The following is a 17,243-nucleotide window of genomic DNA, read 5'->3' as shown; positions in this document are numbered from 1 at the left end:
CAGATGCCCCCAGCGGAAGCATCTTAGAGGAGAGACAAGCCATCCTGTCCTCACAGCGCTCTGCCCAAGTCCCTGATCTATAAAACCGTGAGCATAATAAGCGGCTGTTTCGTGCCACTGGGTTTTGGGGTGGTTTGGGGGCAGCGATAGAGAATTAAAACAAAAGGTGACTTGGGAAAATCATAGGATGGGACCCTGGGGTTGGCTCAGGGACCCATGAGAAAGTGTGTATGCAGGGACGGTGGGGCTCCTCACCATGGCGCTGATGGCCCTGGTGACGTAGATGGGGTCATGGCGGCAGGACACGTCGATGGCTGGGTCATCTTGGTAAAGAGGACTTCGGTCCAGGATGGAGAGGCAGATGTTCAGAATGTCCTCCTCAAACTGTCCCCAGAGAGTCTGTGCTTAGAGGCCAGAGTCTCACCCATATTCCAGACCCTCTTACAATACTTACCCAGTGGGTCCCTTGTGTTGTGCACGGGAATTCACCTACCCCCACCCTGGGACACCACAGAGCATCCCCACCTCAGAAACCCTCCCTCAGAGAGTCACCGCGAGCCAGAAGCTCAACCTTAATCAAGTCCCTGCCCTGTGCCGTAACTGCCCCCAACGCTCCCCACTACCCGCGGTAAAGTTTGTGGTAAACGAGTGACTCTGGAGCCGTGTCTACCCGGCCTGCCCCCTCCTTCGGTTTCAATGATTTTTCCAAATACATTTGAATGAACGGACAACGTTTAAACACCGGAGCATCTTGGGGCGCCTGGGTGGCTCAGCCAGTTAAGCATCCAACTCTCGATTTCGGCTCAGATCCTGGTCTCACGGTTCACGGAATCGAACCCCATGCCGGGCTCTGCGCTGACAGTACGGAGCCTGCTTGGGATTCTGTCTCTCTCCCTCTCTCTCTGCCCCCCCCCCGCCCCGTCTCTCTCTCAGAATAAGTAAACATTTAAAAACTGGAGGATCTTTACATACAAATTAAGATTTCAGGTCTCTGAAGCTCCCTGAAGGATCTTTGGAAGGTCCGGGGAACCCTGGGTTCCCTTGGCCACATGGCAGGAAGAGGTGGGTGCTGAGAAGTGGTTACCCCTTAGGCGGGCCCCAGACTCTCCAGTACCTCCATCGCTACTCGGATTCAAACTCTGGCTCCTGAACCTGACAGTCAGGGTCCTTCACTGGCCCAGCCAACCTTTCTCCAGGACACCCGCAGCCCAAGCAGACCTAATTCCTCTAGCAGACCCTCCTCTGCCCCCTGACTCCCACCTGCTATGGGCTCTGCCCTCTCCCTGGCCAGGCTGTGCCCAGCCCCATTATCGGGAAGTCTCCACCATCCCCGGGATGGATTTTCTTTCATACTTTTCTGACTTCCCTCTGGCCCCATCTCTACCACTCTGATGCCCGCCCCCCTCCCCCCTCCCCCCCCTCCCCCCATCACGCCCTTTATTGTAATTGTGTATCTGCCAATGTCTCTTAAAAGTGTGGTCCCAGACCCACAGCCTCAGCACCGCCTAGGACCTCGTTAGAAATGCACATTCGCAGAGCCCACCCCAGATCTACAGAATCAGCAACTCTGGGGTGGGGCCCAGCCACCCGTGTGTTTTAAAGAGCCCTCCGCGGGATTCCGGCGCAGGCACAAGACCGAGCTTCCCTGATCGAAGCTATTGATTCTTCTACAAAGCACCGTATCCAAAGCACCTCCCCTTCCCAAGGACCCAGAGCCTGTCTTAGCGCAGCTATTAGTAGATTAGTGAATGAATGGATCTGTTCTAAGAGTCAGCCCGGCTTGTCCCCGCTGGGGAGGGAGGAAGTGAGCAGAGCAGACAGAAAGGCTCCTGGCCTGACCTTCTGCACACCCGGGCCCGCATCCCCCCCCCCCCCCTCTGGCCTGTGTTTCTGGAGACCTGCCCGTAGTTCCAGCCCTGGGCTCGGATGTGCTTCTCCACGCCTCGGAAGATGATCCCGCTGTCATTGAGCACGTACTCCTGTCTCTCCTCCTCTGAGGCCAGAAACACGTCGTCCTCTGAAAAGCAGTTGTCAGGCTCAGCATGGGCTGGGGCTCTGGCCTTGCAGGCCTGGGGAAGGGGCTACATCAGGGAGAGCTCCGGGACGGTGCTGGGAGGCTTGGGACGGGAGAGGGCAAGAGGGGGCTTGCGGGCTCCTAGGCTGCCTTCCGGCGGGGCCCCATTCTCCCTGGGGGCTCCGTTCCCCGGGGCAGGGACCCACCCAGCCCAGCCCAAGACTGAAGGACTTGAGGAATCCTGACACCTTTGAGAGGCCCTGCTTGATGGCGATAGCAGCCTCATATTTTAGAAATATTTAATAAGAATACTGACCCCAGTACCCCTTACGACGGACCTTGTACATTACAACCATTAACGCTATGAGTTCTCACCATAATCCCAGGAGGTAGGCACTGTTATCACTCCCGTGTCACCCATGAGGAAACCAAGACTCATAGAGGGAAGCAGAGCTAGGACTGAGCCAAGGCTGCTGATGGCTCAAGCCGGGCTCTTGCCCATTGCTGGGCCTCTCCTCCCACGAGGCCCCATCCCTGCCTACTGGCCCCCGTGCACCAGAAACTGCTAATTCTTGCTCCTCCGGCCCAGGATCCTTTGTAGCACCTGCTTCCTCTGCCCAGTGCCCACCTCTGCCTAAGCTCAGCTCTCGCCAAGCTCTGGGCATCCACCTCCCCGTTGCTTAGTCTGTCTTCCAGGCCCCTGCTAAGGGCAGGCCCACCTCTAGGACAGCTTCCGGGAAAGCTTGCCAGCTCCTACCTGGGCACCATGGGTTGAAAAGGAGAACAAACTCGCCCAGCTTTCGGTCATTATGTTTTCGGCGAGAGGAGACCCTGGTGCTCATCAGGTAGCGGCCGATGACAGCGTTGGGAGGGCTGCTGATGCTGACGGTCACGGTGTTCTCCGTCTCAGCCTCCTTCACCGCTGTCCAGGTCTTGCCCACTTCTGGCTCCGATATCTGGAACACGGCTTTGGTGTGGCGGTCCTCGGAGGCCTGGGGTCCTGGAGGAGGGGAGAGGCACTCAGGAGATCCAGCTGCCCCTAGGGAACCCAGCTCTAGAGAAGCAGAAAAGCTACAAGCCTGGAATGCCCACCTTCTCTCCCTGAACTGCTGGGACACTGTGGGGGGCCACCTCCGCGGTTCTGATTCCCACCCACCTCCTGGATCTAGGAGAAAGTAATGGGGACTTTCAAAGTCCACCATTTGTCTAAGAAAGAAAAGCTTGGGCTCCCAAAGTACCTGAAGAATTTCCATCATCTTCCAGAGCCCTCGATTCCTTGGTATGCAAAGAATTCCAGAGCTGTCCTCTCATCTCCCCCACTGCCTGCTGGCAACGCCTGCCAGCCGTCCCCGCAAGCTGTCATCAAAGACCTCTAGGGTTCCGGAGCTCAGCACCCCACCCCCCCGGCCCCGGCAGGGACATGCTTCCCTCTGGGCTGATGACCAAAGGGTCTCAGGTCACCGGTCACAAGACAAATCTTTCTGAATGTAGACCAGCGGAGGGCACTGGCCTGACAATTACCTGTCTCCACCGTGAAGATGATGGTCTCCTGGTCCTCCAAGGGTCTGCTCAGCTCCAGCACCAAGGTGAACGTGTGGCCCCTGCGTACCACCAGCTCAGGGCAGGGGTACTCCTGGGTGTGGTGGGCAACGCCATTTTTCAGGCTCTGCCAGTCCACCTCGGTGACTCTGATCCCTGAGCCGGGGGAGGACAGGGAGGTGAGGCCAAGCCCTTGACATGTTTCTCACCCCCCCCCCCCCCGCCTTGCCCTCCTGCAGTCATTTGTTCACACGGCTACTTTTTATCCTATGCGATTGATTCCTGTCATTCTCAGTAGATCACGTTCCTTAAAGTTTCCGCCGACATCAAATTAACGAATACCGAACCATGACTCTTATAGCAAATGCAGGGTTAGGTTCTTGTTAGCTTCTGTTCACAATTCTTCCATCCGCCGATCAATATGTAACCTTCTCTTGTGTGTTCTTCTGTTTAAAGACACCTTATTTAATATATCGTTGAGTCATTAACGTTGAACTCACGGACAACATAATTCATGCCTGAACCAAGTTCATCTGACACACTGATTTTCTTAGAAGGCACATCACAGCCTCCTGTGTTTAGGAACATTGGACAGCGCTTCAGCCCTACACTTGGGGCCCTTTTAAATAGCAAAATCCCCGACAGAGAGGGACAAACATGCAAAAAACCGTGGCATGAAATAGACCCAAAAGGACATACTGTGTCCAGTAGGAGAGTGGAAACAAGAAGGCAGGGTGTGGACTTTTTCATCCTTGTCTGGAAACGAGCATGTTAGGTGACTCCGTTTTTCCTATTCTGTGCCTGGCTGCAGGTGATCACGAAAGTACCAAGATTTGGAATTCAGAATAAATTTTAGGGGTGCCTGTGTGGCTCAGTCAGTTAAGCGTCCGGCTTCAGCTCAGATCACGATCTCACGGTTCATGAGTTCGACCCCCGCGTCGGGCTCCGTGCTGACAGCTCGGAGCCCGGGGCCTGCTTCGGATTCCGTGTCTCCCTCTCTCTCGGGCTTGCCCTGGCCAGGGGAGGAGGTTGGCGTTAAGCAGATAGAGCTCAGATGCTTAAGAGCACGCTTTGAAAGCGTCCTCACAGCACGGCCCCTGGTGCTCCCCTGAGCAAGTGATCCGAGAAACCCAGGTGGGAGCTGAAATGCCTTTCGTGACCTACCCTCCGAAGTTACAGGGTTGCCCCCACTGTCTGCTATTAGTCAAGGCAGCTACAAAGGTCTGCCCAGGTTCAAGGGGAGGGAACACACCCCACCGCTTGATGAAAAATGGGTCCATGTTACATGGTGGGAACGTGTTGGATTAGATATATATTGATATGATCATGCTGTGAAGTATGGTCTGCCACGGTCGGGTCTGTGATTGTACGGAACCCGCGAGCCCTGCTGCCTTTACCTTTGGCCCCACAGGAGTCACAGACCCCAAATCCCTGACTTTAAAACACAGCATGGCTTTGGACCATGAGCACCAGAGCAGCGGCTTGTCTGGACCAAGGTCTGGGGAGAGCCGGCCAAAATGTTTGGCTTTTTAAAGGCAGATTGTATTTTCCAGAGATGGTTGCAATAATATCGCCCATCGCTCATGCTTTTCATATCATATGATGTTGGTACTGCCCTCATCAAGATGTAGGATAAAGGTCAGGGCACCTGGGTAGCTCAGTCGGTTAAGCTCCGGCTTCGGCTCAGGTCATGATCGCACGGTTCGTGAGTTCGAGCCCCGCATCGGGCTCTGTGCTGACAGCTCAGAGCCTGGAGCCTGCTTTGGATTCTCTGTCTCCTTCCCTCCCTACCCTTCCCTGACTTGTGCTCTGTCTCTCTCTGTCTCTCAAAAATAGATAAACGTTTAAAAAATTTTTTTTAAAAGTAGGATAGGGGCCCTTGGGTGGCTCAGTCGGTTAAGCGTTGGACTTTGGCTCAGGTCGTGATCTCACAGTTTGTGAGTTCAAGCCCCACGTTGAGCTCTGTGCTGACAACTCAGAGGCTGGAGCCTGTTTCAGATTCTGTGTCTCCCCCTCTCTCGGCCGCTTCCCCTCTCTTGTATGCTGCCTCTCTCTCTCTCTCTCTCTCTCAAAAATAAATAAACATTAAAAAAAAGAAGTAGGATATGTATTCCCTCTGCCTGAATCTGACAGGACTTGTGGCTAAAACAGAGTGACACTTTGTGACTTGCAAGTCTAGACCATAAAAGTCGATAGAGCTTCTGCCTGGTTCCCTTGAGTTGCTTGACCCGGGAACCCAGCGGCCACGCCATGAAGAAAGTCAAATGGCCCGTGGAGAAGTCCACGTGGAGAGGAACCAAGACTCCCCACCCACAGCCCCCTGAGCGCCCACCTCTGGTCACGTGCCTCCCCTGATCCTGAGTGAGGCAAAGACAAGCCGTCCCAGCTGAACCCCGCCCAGGTTGTGGGTTTGTGAGTGAGCGAATGATTGCTGTTGTTTTAACTGTCTGAGTGTCGGGGCCGTTTGTTACGCAGCAGTAGATAACCGAAACATGCAGGGAGCCCCAGTAATAACTTGGATGGAATTTTCCAACACGCCCAGTGGGAGCAGGACTCAGATTCCTTTTGATTGAAGAGTATCAGTAAATGTGACCTATCTTTCACATCCGGGTTTGGGTTGTCCATTCATACCTGTTAAACTTTTTAATGTGCAGCTCTGGGATCTGGATAAATCTTTAGGAGCTTCTTCACCAATAACACTCAGCTTCTTTCCAATACGCGTATCCTAACTTAGAGGCTGGGTAAGGCTGTCCCCGGTGATGTGAGAACCACCCTGCCCCCAACTATGACAATAAGAATAATAAGGTGGGGGCACCTGGGTGTCTCAGTCGGTTAAGCGTCCGACTCTTGATTTCAGCTTAGGTCACGATCTCACGGTTTGTGAGATCGAGCCCTGCCTACATTAGGCTCTACGCTGACAGTGCAGAGCCTGCTTGGGATTGTCTCTCTCTCTCCCTCTCTCTCTGCCTCTACCCCACTCACATGCTCTCTCTCTCTCTCTCTTAAAATAAATAAACATTAGAAAAAATAAGATAAATAGCTAACATATATATATGTATTTCTATATATATTTAATGCTATGAGCTAGACATTATCCTCTGTGACTTACATTTATGAATTCATTTAATCCTGACAGCGATCTTGAAGCAAACACTATTATTACCCTCATTTTACAGATGAGAAAACGGAGGCACAGAGAGGTGAAGTAACTTTACAAAGGTCGCACAGCTAGTGTGGGTGATGCCCGGATTCCGTGCTATCCTGCCTCTCTGATGATCAAGGGCTGAGACCGGCAATTGGCAAATCTTGAGTAGTTGGGGTGTGGAATGGAGAAAACACAGGGTTTGGGGCCAGAGAGACCCGGACCCTGACCCCGGTCGGGCTGTGTCTCGTGTGCCCTTGGACACATCACGTCACCTTTCTGAGTCTCGGTGTCCTGGTCTAAAAACTGAAGGTACTGATGGCACCTGCCCCACAGGCCTCTTGGAAGGAAGACAAAAAGACCGCCCCCATATGACATCCAGCGGTGTGGCATTTTGCATATGGCAGACACTCAGCGAGTGTCATTTTCTTTCATCTTTCTGGAGAAGGTGGGACCTACGCTCTGATACCACAGACTTCTGTCCCTCTTCCTGCTCGCCCTCTGCCTCCTCCCATGGGCAAGGCAAAGTCCAAGTCCTCTGTGCAGCCTGGGAGCCCTGAGGAAGACCCTGTGACTAATTCCTCCCATCCTTCTGCCATAATTGGAATGGACCTGGTCCCAGGATTACTCTTCTTCAGCCTCTAACGATGATGGATCAGTGATAGTCAGTTGTTAATAGTGTCTTTGTAGCCACTCTACCCTTGGCTTCCATGACTCCTTGGGGTGCTTCTCCTCCCCCAAGGAAGAGCCTCAACTCCTTGGTCTGGTTCTTGAGACCTCCACTGGGAGGCTAGCCCCACTTTCCAATCTGTCATCACCCATGTTCCCTCTCATTTTCCTGGAGTCCCTTAGACCTGGGTCAGCATCCTAGGTCTGTCATTTGCTCACCGTGTGTCCTTCAGCATGACTTCACCTCTCTCATCCATAAAATGGGTATAATAATCGCTTTCTCTCAGCTCTAATAATGACATTGAATAAGATGATGTGTGGAAAGCATCTAGCACATATTAGGTGCTCCTTAAATATCCATTTTGTTTCTTCTCCCGTTGCATGATGTGATAGTTAATTTTATGTATCAACTTGGCTGGGCCATGGTGCTCAGATATTTGGTCAAACGTTATTCCAGATGCTTTTGTGAAGTTGTTTTTTGGATGAGTTTACATTAAATTGGTGGACTTTAAATAAAGCAGATTACCCTCCGTAATGTGGGTGGGCCTCATCCAGGCAGTTAAGGCCTTAGTAAGACACTGACCTCCCCTGAGCAAGAAGCAATTCTGCCAGCAGGTTGCTTTTGGACTCCAACTGCAACTCTTCCTTGAATCTCTAGCCAGCCAGCCTCCCCTGCGGACTTGGACTTGGTGGCCTCCATAATTGTGGAAGCCAATTCCTTAAAATCCCTCTCTCTCTCTATCCCCTCTATCCCTATCTATCATCTCTCTCTCTCTCTCTCTCTCTCCTCTATCCCTATCATCTCTCTCTCTCTCTTTTAATGTTTACTTATTTATTTTTGAGAGACAGAGAAAGCATGAACAGGGGAGGGGCAGAGAGAGACCCACACAGAAAGAGAAGCAGGCTCCAGGCTCTGAGCTGTCAGCATGGAACCTGATGCAGGCTTGAACCCACGAACCGTGAGATCATGACCTGAGCTGAAATCAGATGCTTAACTGACCAAGCCACCCAGGTGCCCCTCTATCATCTATCTATCTATCCATCCATCCATCATCTGTCTATTCACCCATCCATCATCTATCTATTCATCCATCCATCCATCATCTATCTATCTATCCATCCATTATCTATCTATCTATCCATCCATCCATCATCTATCTATCCATTCATCCATCATCTATCCATCCATCCATCCATCATCTATCTATCCATCCATCCATCCATCCATCATCTATCTATCCATCCATCCATCATCTATCTATCCATCCATCCATCCATCCATCATCTACCTATCCATCCATCCATCATCTATCTATCTATCTATCTATCCATCCATCATCCATCCATCCATCCATCCATCCATCATCTATCTATCCATTCATCCATCATCCATCCATCCATCCATCCATCATCTATCTATCCATCCATCATCTATCTATCTATCTATCTATCTAGTCTACATACACACACATCCTGTTGGTTCTATTTCTCTGGAGAACCTTGAGTAATACACAAGGGAAGTGTGGAACATTGTATTTTTCAAAGGTGGCTTCACTAATTCAAATAGATGATGGATGGATGCCATTCTACACATTTTTCTTATAATGTGATTGAAATCCTTCCCACCGTGGGGTGGGGTTTATATACTCTCTCCTTAATTCTGGGCAGGTGCTTGGGACTGTTCTGACTGATTTATATGGTGGAATGTGAATGCCACGGGCCTTCTGGTGTTGGGACATAAACAGGATGCAGCTTCTGCCTGGCTACTTCTTCCTCAGGATAAGCACCTTTGAAGCCCCTGAGCACGTGCGCTCTCTCCCTCTGTCTCTCTCTCTCTGTGTCTGTCTGTCTGTTTGTCTGTCTCTCTCTCCATCACATCTATCTATCAACCAATCACCTATCTATCTGACAAAGTGCAGCAACACAGAGACCACCATGCTGGAGAGGCCTTGAGGAAAGACCAAGATAGAGTCTGAGAAGCCCAAGCACCTGACAGGGCAGGAAGAAGCGTTTATGATAATCCCACCCCAGCCACAGTCAAACCGCAGGGATGAGGAGATCTGGGCAGCAGGTGCATGGCTGGACCAGGTGCAGCATCAGAACGGGGAGGGACAATGGTAATAAATGACTGCTACTGCCTGAAGCCAGTGTCTTGGGGTGATTTTTTATGCAGCTACAGTGAGATAGGGTTTCAGAAATTGCATCTCTATATGAAGAGGTGGAAGGAGAAAGTCAGCTTAGAAAAGATATGATTTGGAGAAAAAAAAATCCCTTGTGTGGTTTCCCTTCATTACATAGACTATGGGCGCCAGGTGTTCCTCTCTGGGTCAAGGAATGATGGGACCTCTGTGGCCTGAAAAAGGCAGCTCCTCTAAGTCCTGCTTGATATAGGAAACTGGGGAAGAGGTGGGTACATTTATAGAAGGAGGAACTCAGGAAGAAAAGAATGGGGTCCCTAAACTCTCGCCTTTTCAGGTTCAATATTACTGGAGGGTTTTTTTTTTTAATGTTTACTTATTTATTTTGAGAGGGAGAGTAAGCAGAGGAGGGGGAGAGAGAGAGAGAGGGAGAGAGAATCCCAAGCAGGTTCCACACTGTCAAACGTGGGGCCCAACATGGGGCTCGAACTCATGAACCACGAGATCATGACCTGAGCCGAAATCGAGAGCTGGACGCTTTCCTGACTGAGCCACCCAGGTGCCCCTGGAGGTTTTTTCTGATAAAATTAAGTGGTCTTGATTGGAGATCTCCTGCTGATAATGCCAAGGTTACATCTCCACTCTGATTTCTCCCTTGAAATCCAAACAATATGTTCAGCCATCTACTTGAAATCTCCATTGGGTGGTCTTCTAGGAAAATCCAGCCTAACACACCCAAAGCAGAACTCCCCATTTCTTCCCTACCCCATCCCCAAATCCCTGCTCTCCTGTGTCTTGGGAGATGTCCCATCTTCCCTGGCATTCAGGACCAAGGCAAGGAATCTCTGATTTCCCCTTTGCTCTCACCCCCCTTATCCGATCCATCATCAAGTCCCAATGGGACCACCTCCAAAACCTGCATCAAGCCCATCACACACCTCTGTCTCCACCACTACCCTAGGCCAAGCAATGAACGTCTTTCTTGTCTAGGTTGCAACAGCCTTCCAACCGGTCTCCACTTACAAGGAGCTGGGCTGGTACCACAGTCTCAATCCCCAGGCCTGAGATTCATGGAGAAGGCTAGTTCTAGCTAACTCTAACCAGGCTGGAAGCCCCAGCCTGGCACCATGATCTGGGGATAATGACCAAACATGCAAATGAGAACTAACATAGCTGACACGTGAGTCCCAAGCTTGGGAGCTCCTACAGCCAACCAGCGTGCTGGGTGAGCAAGGACTGGTTACAACAGCGACCCCTGTTGGGCGGTGGCTGTAACCGCAGCGCCAGGGGACTTCCCCCACTGGAGAGCTCCCTCTCACATCTGAGAGTAGAGTGGAAGCCTCCCACTGACTTTGCCCCTGCGGTTCTTGGTCAGGAACTTTCCTCTCAAGTCCCAGAAGTCTGCGCTTAGGTGGCCTCTGTTTTGTTTGTACACACAGGCCAGAATCCCAGTTACCTTGTATGTAGGATTGTCTAACAGCCGCAGAGCTGAAAGGGCCATTAGACATCCAGGTCTTTTGTTTCATGGACAGAAACTGAGACCCAGAGATGGGAAGAAAGAGACTTCTTGCCTGAGGATGCTAAGCCAAGCCACAGCTTGCGCGGGGAAAGGCCAACACAGGGTGCAATTGTGTGTGTGTGTGTGTGTGTGTGTGTGTGTGTGTGTGTTTAGGGGATGAGTGAGGAGTGGGACGTGAGGTTGTTGGGTGGGAATTATCTCAGTGCTGGCATGCCCCAGGGATTCTTGCAAAGGGGGTGGTTAGGAGGTAAAAAGAGTCCCTGGGCTCCGGGTCATGGGTTCAAATCCCGGGAGTCCTGCCTTGGCTTCACCTTTCCCCGCCACAGCCCAAAGCATCTCCCACCACCCTCCGGGCAAGAGCCTCATCACAGTGGGGCAAGAAGGGTAGAACGAGCCAGAACTGCCATTGTCACCATTACCCCCGAATCTCAAAGACCGCCTCTCTCACAACTTCCTGCCGGAGTCGAATTCCCTCCTCCGAATTTCCGGTGGATACGTGACCATAGTTCCAGCTTGCATGCCTCTGGCAGGCCACTCACCCGCTGCCCAGATGTTAAAACGTCCTTCCTTCTGCTCAACCAAAGACTTTTTTTCTTGCAACCCTTCCCCCAGCTTTTCCCACTCTGCCTCTCCGTTAACCCCCCACCCCCGAACATGGCTGTTCTTTTTGCCCTTTGCTGGTTTTGCAGAGCTGTTACCGAGAAATCCTGACTTGCCACCCATCCCCCCAGGCCAGGCCTGCCCTGACCCAGGAGGTCACTGCTCTGGTCCTTGTGTTGTCTGTCCCTAGAGCTGCATCTCCGGTGACCTAAGTCATCCGTACTTGTGAACATCACACCCTCATGACCCGGCCTGGGTGGGCCGATTGTCAGGGCTAGGCAACCAGGATCCTGCTGGGAGAAAGCAACTATTTTGGTGGTTACAGCCCAGTTCTTTCCTAACTGGTGTCCTCCTCAGACCTCCTGGGGACAGATGGGCACAGAGGAGGGCAGCCCAAGGCCAAGGGATACAAGGGACACAAGAGATACAAGAGATACGAGAGATAGGGGATGGGTTCCTGATCCCCAGTTAAAACGAACCCCGTGTCACCCCCTCCACATGCTCGGCGTGAATCCTGCCGAGACTAAGGCTGTGTCTCTAATCAGTCACCAAGGAAGCCCGGTCACAGTTGTTTGCTCACAGGTCTTTCTCCTCCACTGGACTGTGGGCTCCGTGAAGGCAAGACCTGGGTCTCATTCTCTCTGGGTTGTTAGAGCCCCGCTCAGGGCCCAGGACATAGTAGAGGCTCAGTGAATATTGGTTGGATGAACGAATGTCCCTCCCTGTCCCTTGGCTGGGACAAGGGTGTGAAAAGGGGAGCTCCGCAGCTTCCTGGAACACCCTTGGGGATCAACACCTATGCCCCGTCAGCTGCCCACACCCCGTCCTCTCCACCCACCTGTAATCCCCTCTGTCAAGCGGCCACATTCCAAAACCTGCCCTTCCTCCCTGTCTTCCTGCCTTCTGCAGTCATGGGCCCAGGACATGGGTAGAGCCCCGGCCACCGGCTCCCTGTGGGATGTGGGCTAAGTTGCTTCCTCTCTCGGGGCCTCAGTGTCCTTATCTGTGAAATGAGTCCGGAAGAGCACTTAGGGACTGGGTTGTGGGGGGGGGTTGCTGGACCAAGTGTCTCTGACAGCCCCAGGGCTCCTCTCAGCCCCTCCCCACGACACACCCCCCACACCCCCAAGCCCGTGCTGATGTAGGCTTGTCACATAGCCCCTTGGTGGGCACCGGGCAAGGGATGGGAGAGGCGACGTCCCACCAAGGCCTTCTCTGGTCCACACCTGAGGCCCTGAGGACAGAATGGATGACGTATTATCAACCCTGGGCCCCCACCCTGGGGATATGCTAGGTGAGCTCCAGCCCTGAGCTCAAGGCCCATGACCGCCAAACCTGAGGCTGTGCCCGCCACACATACAGAAAGAGGGAAGCCGTAAGAGCATTCTCTCCGCCTACCCTCTCACCCCAAATCCTCGTGGCCTCTCCACCTGCCGTCTTTTTCTTCTCCTTCCCACCTTCCCCTCTTGGCCTTCCTTCCCATAGCAATTAGGCGCCCAATTTCAGAGGCACACACTTCAGTTCAAATGCAGGCTTCGTGGATCCTTGGCTGTGTGACCTGAGGCAAGGGACTGAACCCCTCTGAATCCTGGGACTGGTGATAGTAACTGCCTCCCCCGGTTGTAACGATTAAGTGAAACAATTTCCACAGAGTGCGTAGAGTGGGACCCGGCACGTATTAGGTGCTCAGTAAGCATGCGTGTTATTAATCGTATGATCGTCAGTATTTGCCCAAGAACGGCTGGCTGCCAATCCAGTGTTCTGCCAGTTAGTGCTATCCCGAACCTTCCACTTATTGGCTGTGCAGCCCTGGATAAGTGAGTGGACCTCTCTGAGGTTCAGACTGCCTGCCCTGAAGCGTGGCAATACTAATACTTTCCTCGTAGACTTTTCTGGAAGATGAGGTGATGACCAGAAGTAGGGCAAGGAAGAGAATGCGTCTCCTAGCCCTGGAAACCCAGAGAGCGGAAGGAGCTATCAATAAACACTCTTGAGCCACAAGCTTCAACCACGGCGAGTGGTCTCGCTCTGTATACGGTACTTAGCCCGGCGCCAGGTCACTCTTAGCTGGGTCAGCAGATGGGAGTCGTCCTCCTCTCCCCGGATCCCTCCCGCCACTTCAGTCCACCCCTCCCTGTTCCTACGCCCATTGTTTTTCCTTTTACTCTCCCCTCTTCGCCTCTTGCTTAAATTACTGCCTGGCTCCCACAGCCTCCCGGCATTTTCCAGCTCATTTCATTCGCTCCATCCTGTTACTATGGAGAACCCGAGCTTCAGCAAGGAGAGGGGACCCTTCTGACCGCACGAAAGTCAGCATGTCATTGCCCCTGCTCTAGAGCCATCAGATCCATGGCCGTTAGGCTGGCGTTCAAGGTCCCTCACCATCTGCCCCCGCCTCCCACTCCCCTCCCGGCCAACCTCATCTTCGCTCTAGCTCGCTTGCTCACCAGCTGGTCCCAGAGGCCAGCCGAAGAACGAGTTTTACTTGGAGGGAAGGTTGCCTCCCGCCTGCCCAGCTCTTCACCACCAACCCACCCCCAGCCCTAGCTCACCCCGACTATTTCTCCTCCCGCCCTTGGGTGACACCAGTCAGCTGATGATGCCCTCCTCCCCAGATCGCTGTCCCAGCCCCAGGGATGGCACCCAGTGGGGCCGAGCCCAGGAGGTTCTCTACTGACGCCAGCAATCTCTCCCAGACATTGGACTCAGCATAATCGGTTTTTAATGGGCCCTATTATAACCCTATCTGTAGTGTGCGTCATGGGCACCTGACCTCCACAGCTAAATGCTTAACTGGGGAGTTGCCTGGGGCCACTGTCCCTTTCCTTCCGGGTCCTCTTGGAAGCTGCTGGCCTCTGTCGCCAGTAGGCAGTGGTGAGAACATCCCAGCCGGAACCAACCATGCACAGAGTATGCCCCCTGATTCTTAGAATTTCTGAGCTGGGAAAAGCGAATTATAATCCACCAGTGGCAGAAGGGTCTCATTTCGTCTGCTAGCACCGATCGATTGCTAAGACTACTTGAAGAACTATGTTGAGGAGAACGCTGGGGCCCTGTAGGGAGGAGTTCAGGGTCAAGCAGCGACGTCTGCCACGGACAGTGAGGGCAGGAGGAACAGCCCACAGGCCACATGCTTTGCTTCCAGAATCTGATGTCTCGGTCATTCACGTACACATTGCGTGATGGGCGCACGCCCACTGCTCTGAGGAGTAGGTCCCCAAGAAGCCAGGAGGACCCAGAAGACCGGGGAATTGAATTCAACCTAACTATCTATCACTGCTATTTGCTAGGAGTGATGGATCTCACGCTGTGATTTAACAGGTGGAAAAATGAGCTTCAGAGAGAGGCATGGCCACCCAGCAAGTTAGTAACAGACCTGACATTGGAGCTCTCTGTCACTGGCTTCGACTCCCAGAAGGGTCCTTTCTCAGCAATTAAACTCTGTCCAGCGGAAGGCCCACAGTGTATCAGAGAATCGGGGTGGAGGGACCTCTCGGTGCGCCCTGAAAAGTAGATCCTGAAGGAAGCAGAGCCCGGGGCTCTGACGGGGAAGACGAACCCCAGGTCTCGAAGCAGCAGTCTGGGGTGTGAGCCGGGGTGGGGTGACCCTCAGGGAGCAGACCCCATCCGAAGAGCCAGAAAGCCCAGGGTGCCTGTAAGTGTTAGCAGCTCGCAGGGTGGAGTGAGAAGAAGTTCAAATATGACAAGGAAGCTAAACTACCTGGCTTTGAACGTCAAAAAATAAACGAGAGTTGACTCATGTAATTGTCACATGATCCTGGACGATAGAAAGCAGGAAGCACCACGTGAGGAACATCTTTAAAGACCTATGAGAGCAGGACCCCTGCGGGTGCTGACTCACTCACCGCGGGACCCCAGCACCTAGCCAGAGGAGGTGGAAAACCCATAAGTGTTAGCTACCCAGAAGTGTTGCCCCTCACTATTCTGGCACGTTTTCTGAGCCTGCTGCCTCCGAGGCCCCACATGTGAAAACTGTGGGGAGTTCAGCACCCTCGGTCCCATCAGTTCCTCACAGCAGGCCTGTGAAGTGTATTCTAACTCCCATTTTACAGATGGGAACATGGAGGCACCAAAGGCAAGTTCCCTTGCTCAAGGCCACATAGCTCCTTTCACCTCAGACAGAGCTGTTCTTGCCCTCGAATCTTTGGGGTGGGAATTAAGAGGAGGCGGCCCCTGGGGGCTCTCTCTGCCCCTTCTCTGTCTTCCCCTGCTTGTCCTCCTCTGTTTCAGCAAGGCCTATGGGGAAGGCCTGGCCCCAGCCCAGGAAGAGCTCTGCCAGGGACTTGCTGGGCAGTCTGGGGCCGGCTCTTTCCATCTCTGGGCCTCCCTCAGGAGCACGAGGGAACGACACACGGACCATGCAGCAACACAATCCCAAGGATCAGTGATCCAAGTTTCCCCGCGCAGACACCCCCTTTCCCGAAGCTCCTCTCAGTGGCCCTGTGCCCCGAGGCCCCCAGGCCCTGCCCGCTCACCTGCCATGCCAGGCCGGCTTGCCCTGGCTTCCTCGGCGTGTGATGTGTGCACCTTCAGGACGGCGTGTCACAGCAGCCAGCCGGACCCGCGTTAACAAGGCAGATCCCAGGGCACTCCTAGGCAGGACGCCCAGCGTGCAAGTGGAGGCGTGGCCCCTCTCGCCCTAGCAGCGGCACCTAATCGCCCAGTAATTGCCCTGGTTTGCACCTCGAAGGTGTCCGGCGTGGGAGTGGCCTCAGCCAAGAGGCTTTCCTAACACAGAGTTGAGGGCTGGGCTGTGGGAGAAACTGAGGCCCAGAGAGGTCCCGGGACCTGGCAAGAACAGAGGAGGGAGGAGAAGAAAGCAGTTGGGGGGGGGGGTGGGAATCTGGGTTTGCCGTCTCCCATCCTTACCCTCCCAGCGAGAAAACAGAGGCTCAGAGAGGGTGCCCTAAGGGTACATCGTGATAAGCTGCAGAGCAGGGACCAGGACCCGGGTCTCGTGGCATCTGGTGCGGGGCCGTCTTCTCCCATCCTGGGTGGGATGAGAAGGCTCCTGGGCCCCAGTGCCCTCTTTTGTGCGGCCTCCAGAGGCATGTACAGGGGGAAAGGCCCACGGTCCTCCCCGGGCCATGCCTCCACCACGCCACACCCTCCACCTCCTGCACGGCCCCCCAACGACAGGCTCAGCCTCGAGGGAGGAGCCCTGAGTGTCAGACGGAGAAACTTTAGGCCCACACAGGCCTGGGTTTGAAGGCCAGCTCATCTCCTGGTGACAAGAGCAGTAAAATGAAGACGGCGGCCTCTCCTTACAGGGCAGCTATGGGGGGACTCACGGCAACCATGGGGGACTCGCGGCCAGGGCCTGGGCACCCAGGGATCCCGACTCCCCTGTCCCTCCCCTCTGGCATACTGTGGGAGCCGGCCCATTCCGGAGCTCTGTCACCCTAGGCTCTTGGGAGGAGGTTAATAAGAAAGAGGGGAGAGGCTCTCTGGCTCGAAGGCAAGGCTAATTCACCTGACTTTGTGAGCTGGATCTATCCTGGAGCCACCGGGGGCCCTGACCTTGAGCAAGACCTCTCCATCTCAGAACCCCGGCTTCTCCACCTATGACCTAACAGGACTGGCCTAAAGTATTCTTAAGTG

The 17,243-nt window shown here is 53.6% G+C and overlaps 1 protein-coding gene across 1 annotated transcript in view; it reads right to left on the bottom strand.

The window, feature by feature from the left end:
• The window catches only part of TGM6 (transglutaminase 6), a 38,114-nt gene extending 21,764 nt beyond the window's left edge, over positions 1 to 16,350 (bottom strand). Inside the window, exons 1-5 of the mRNA XM_027069729.2 lie at positions 16,118 to 16,350; positions 3,536 to 3,709; positions 2,772 to 3,014; positions 1,899 to 2,017; positions 256 to 384 (exon numbers count right to left, since the gene is read on the bottom strand). Of these exons, the coding sequence (XP_026925530.2) occupies positions 256 to 384; positions 1,899 to 2,017; positions 2,772 to 3,014; positions 3,536 to 3,709; positions 16,118 to 16,124 (672 nt within the window). The 5' untranslated portion in view covers positions 16,125 to 16,350. The remainder of the gene's footprint in view (positions 1 to 255; positions 385 to 1,898; positions 2,018 to 2,771; positions 3,015 to 3,535; positions 3,710 to 16,117) is intronic.
• Between the last annotated feature and the right edge of the window lie 893 nt (positions 16,351 to 17,243).

The sequence above is a fragment of the Acinonyx jubatus genome, chromosome A3 (genome assembly GCF_027475565.1).
Source record: "Acinonyx jubatus isolate Ajub_Pintada_27869175 chromosome A3, VMU_Ajub_asm_v1.0, whole genome shotgun sequence".
NCBI lineage: Eukaryota > Metazoa > Chordata > Mammalia > Carnivora > Felidae > Acinonyx > Acinonyx jubatus.
The sequence above is the reverse complement of the archived record's forward strand: the minus strand, read 5'-3'. Positions and strand labels throughout refer to the sequence as shown.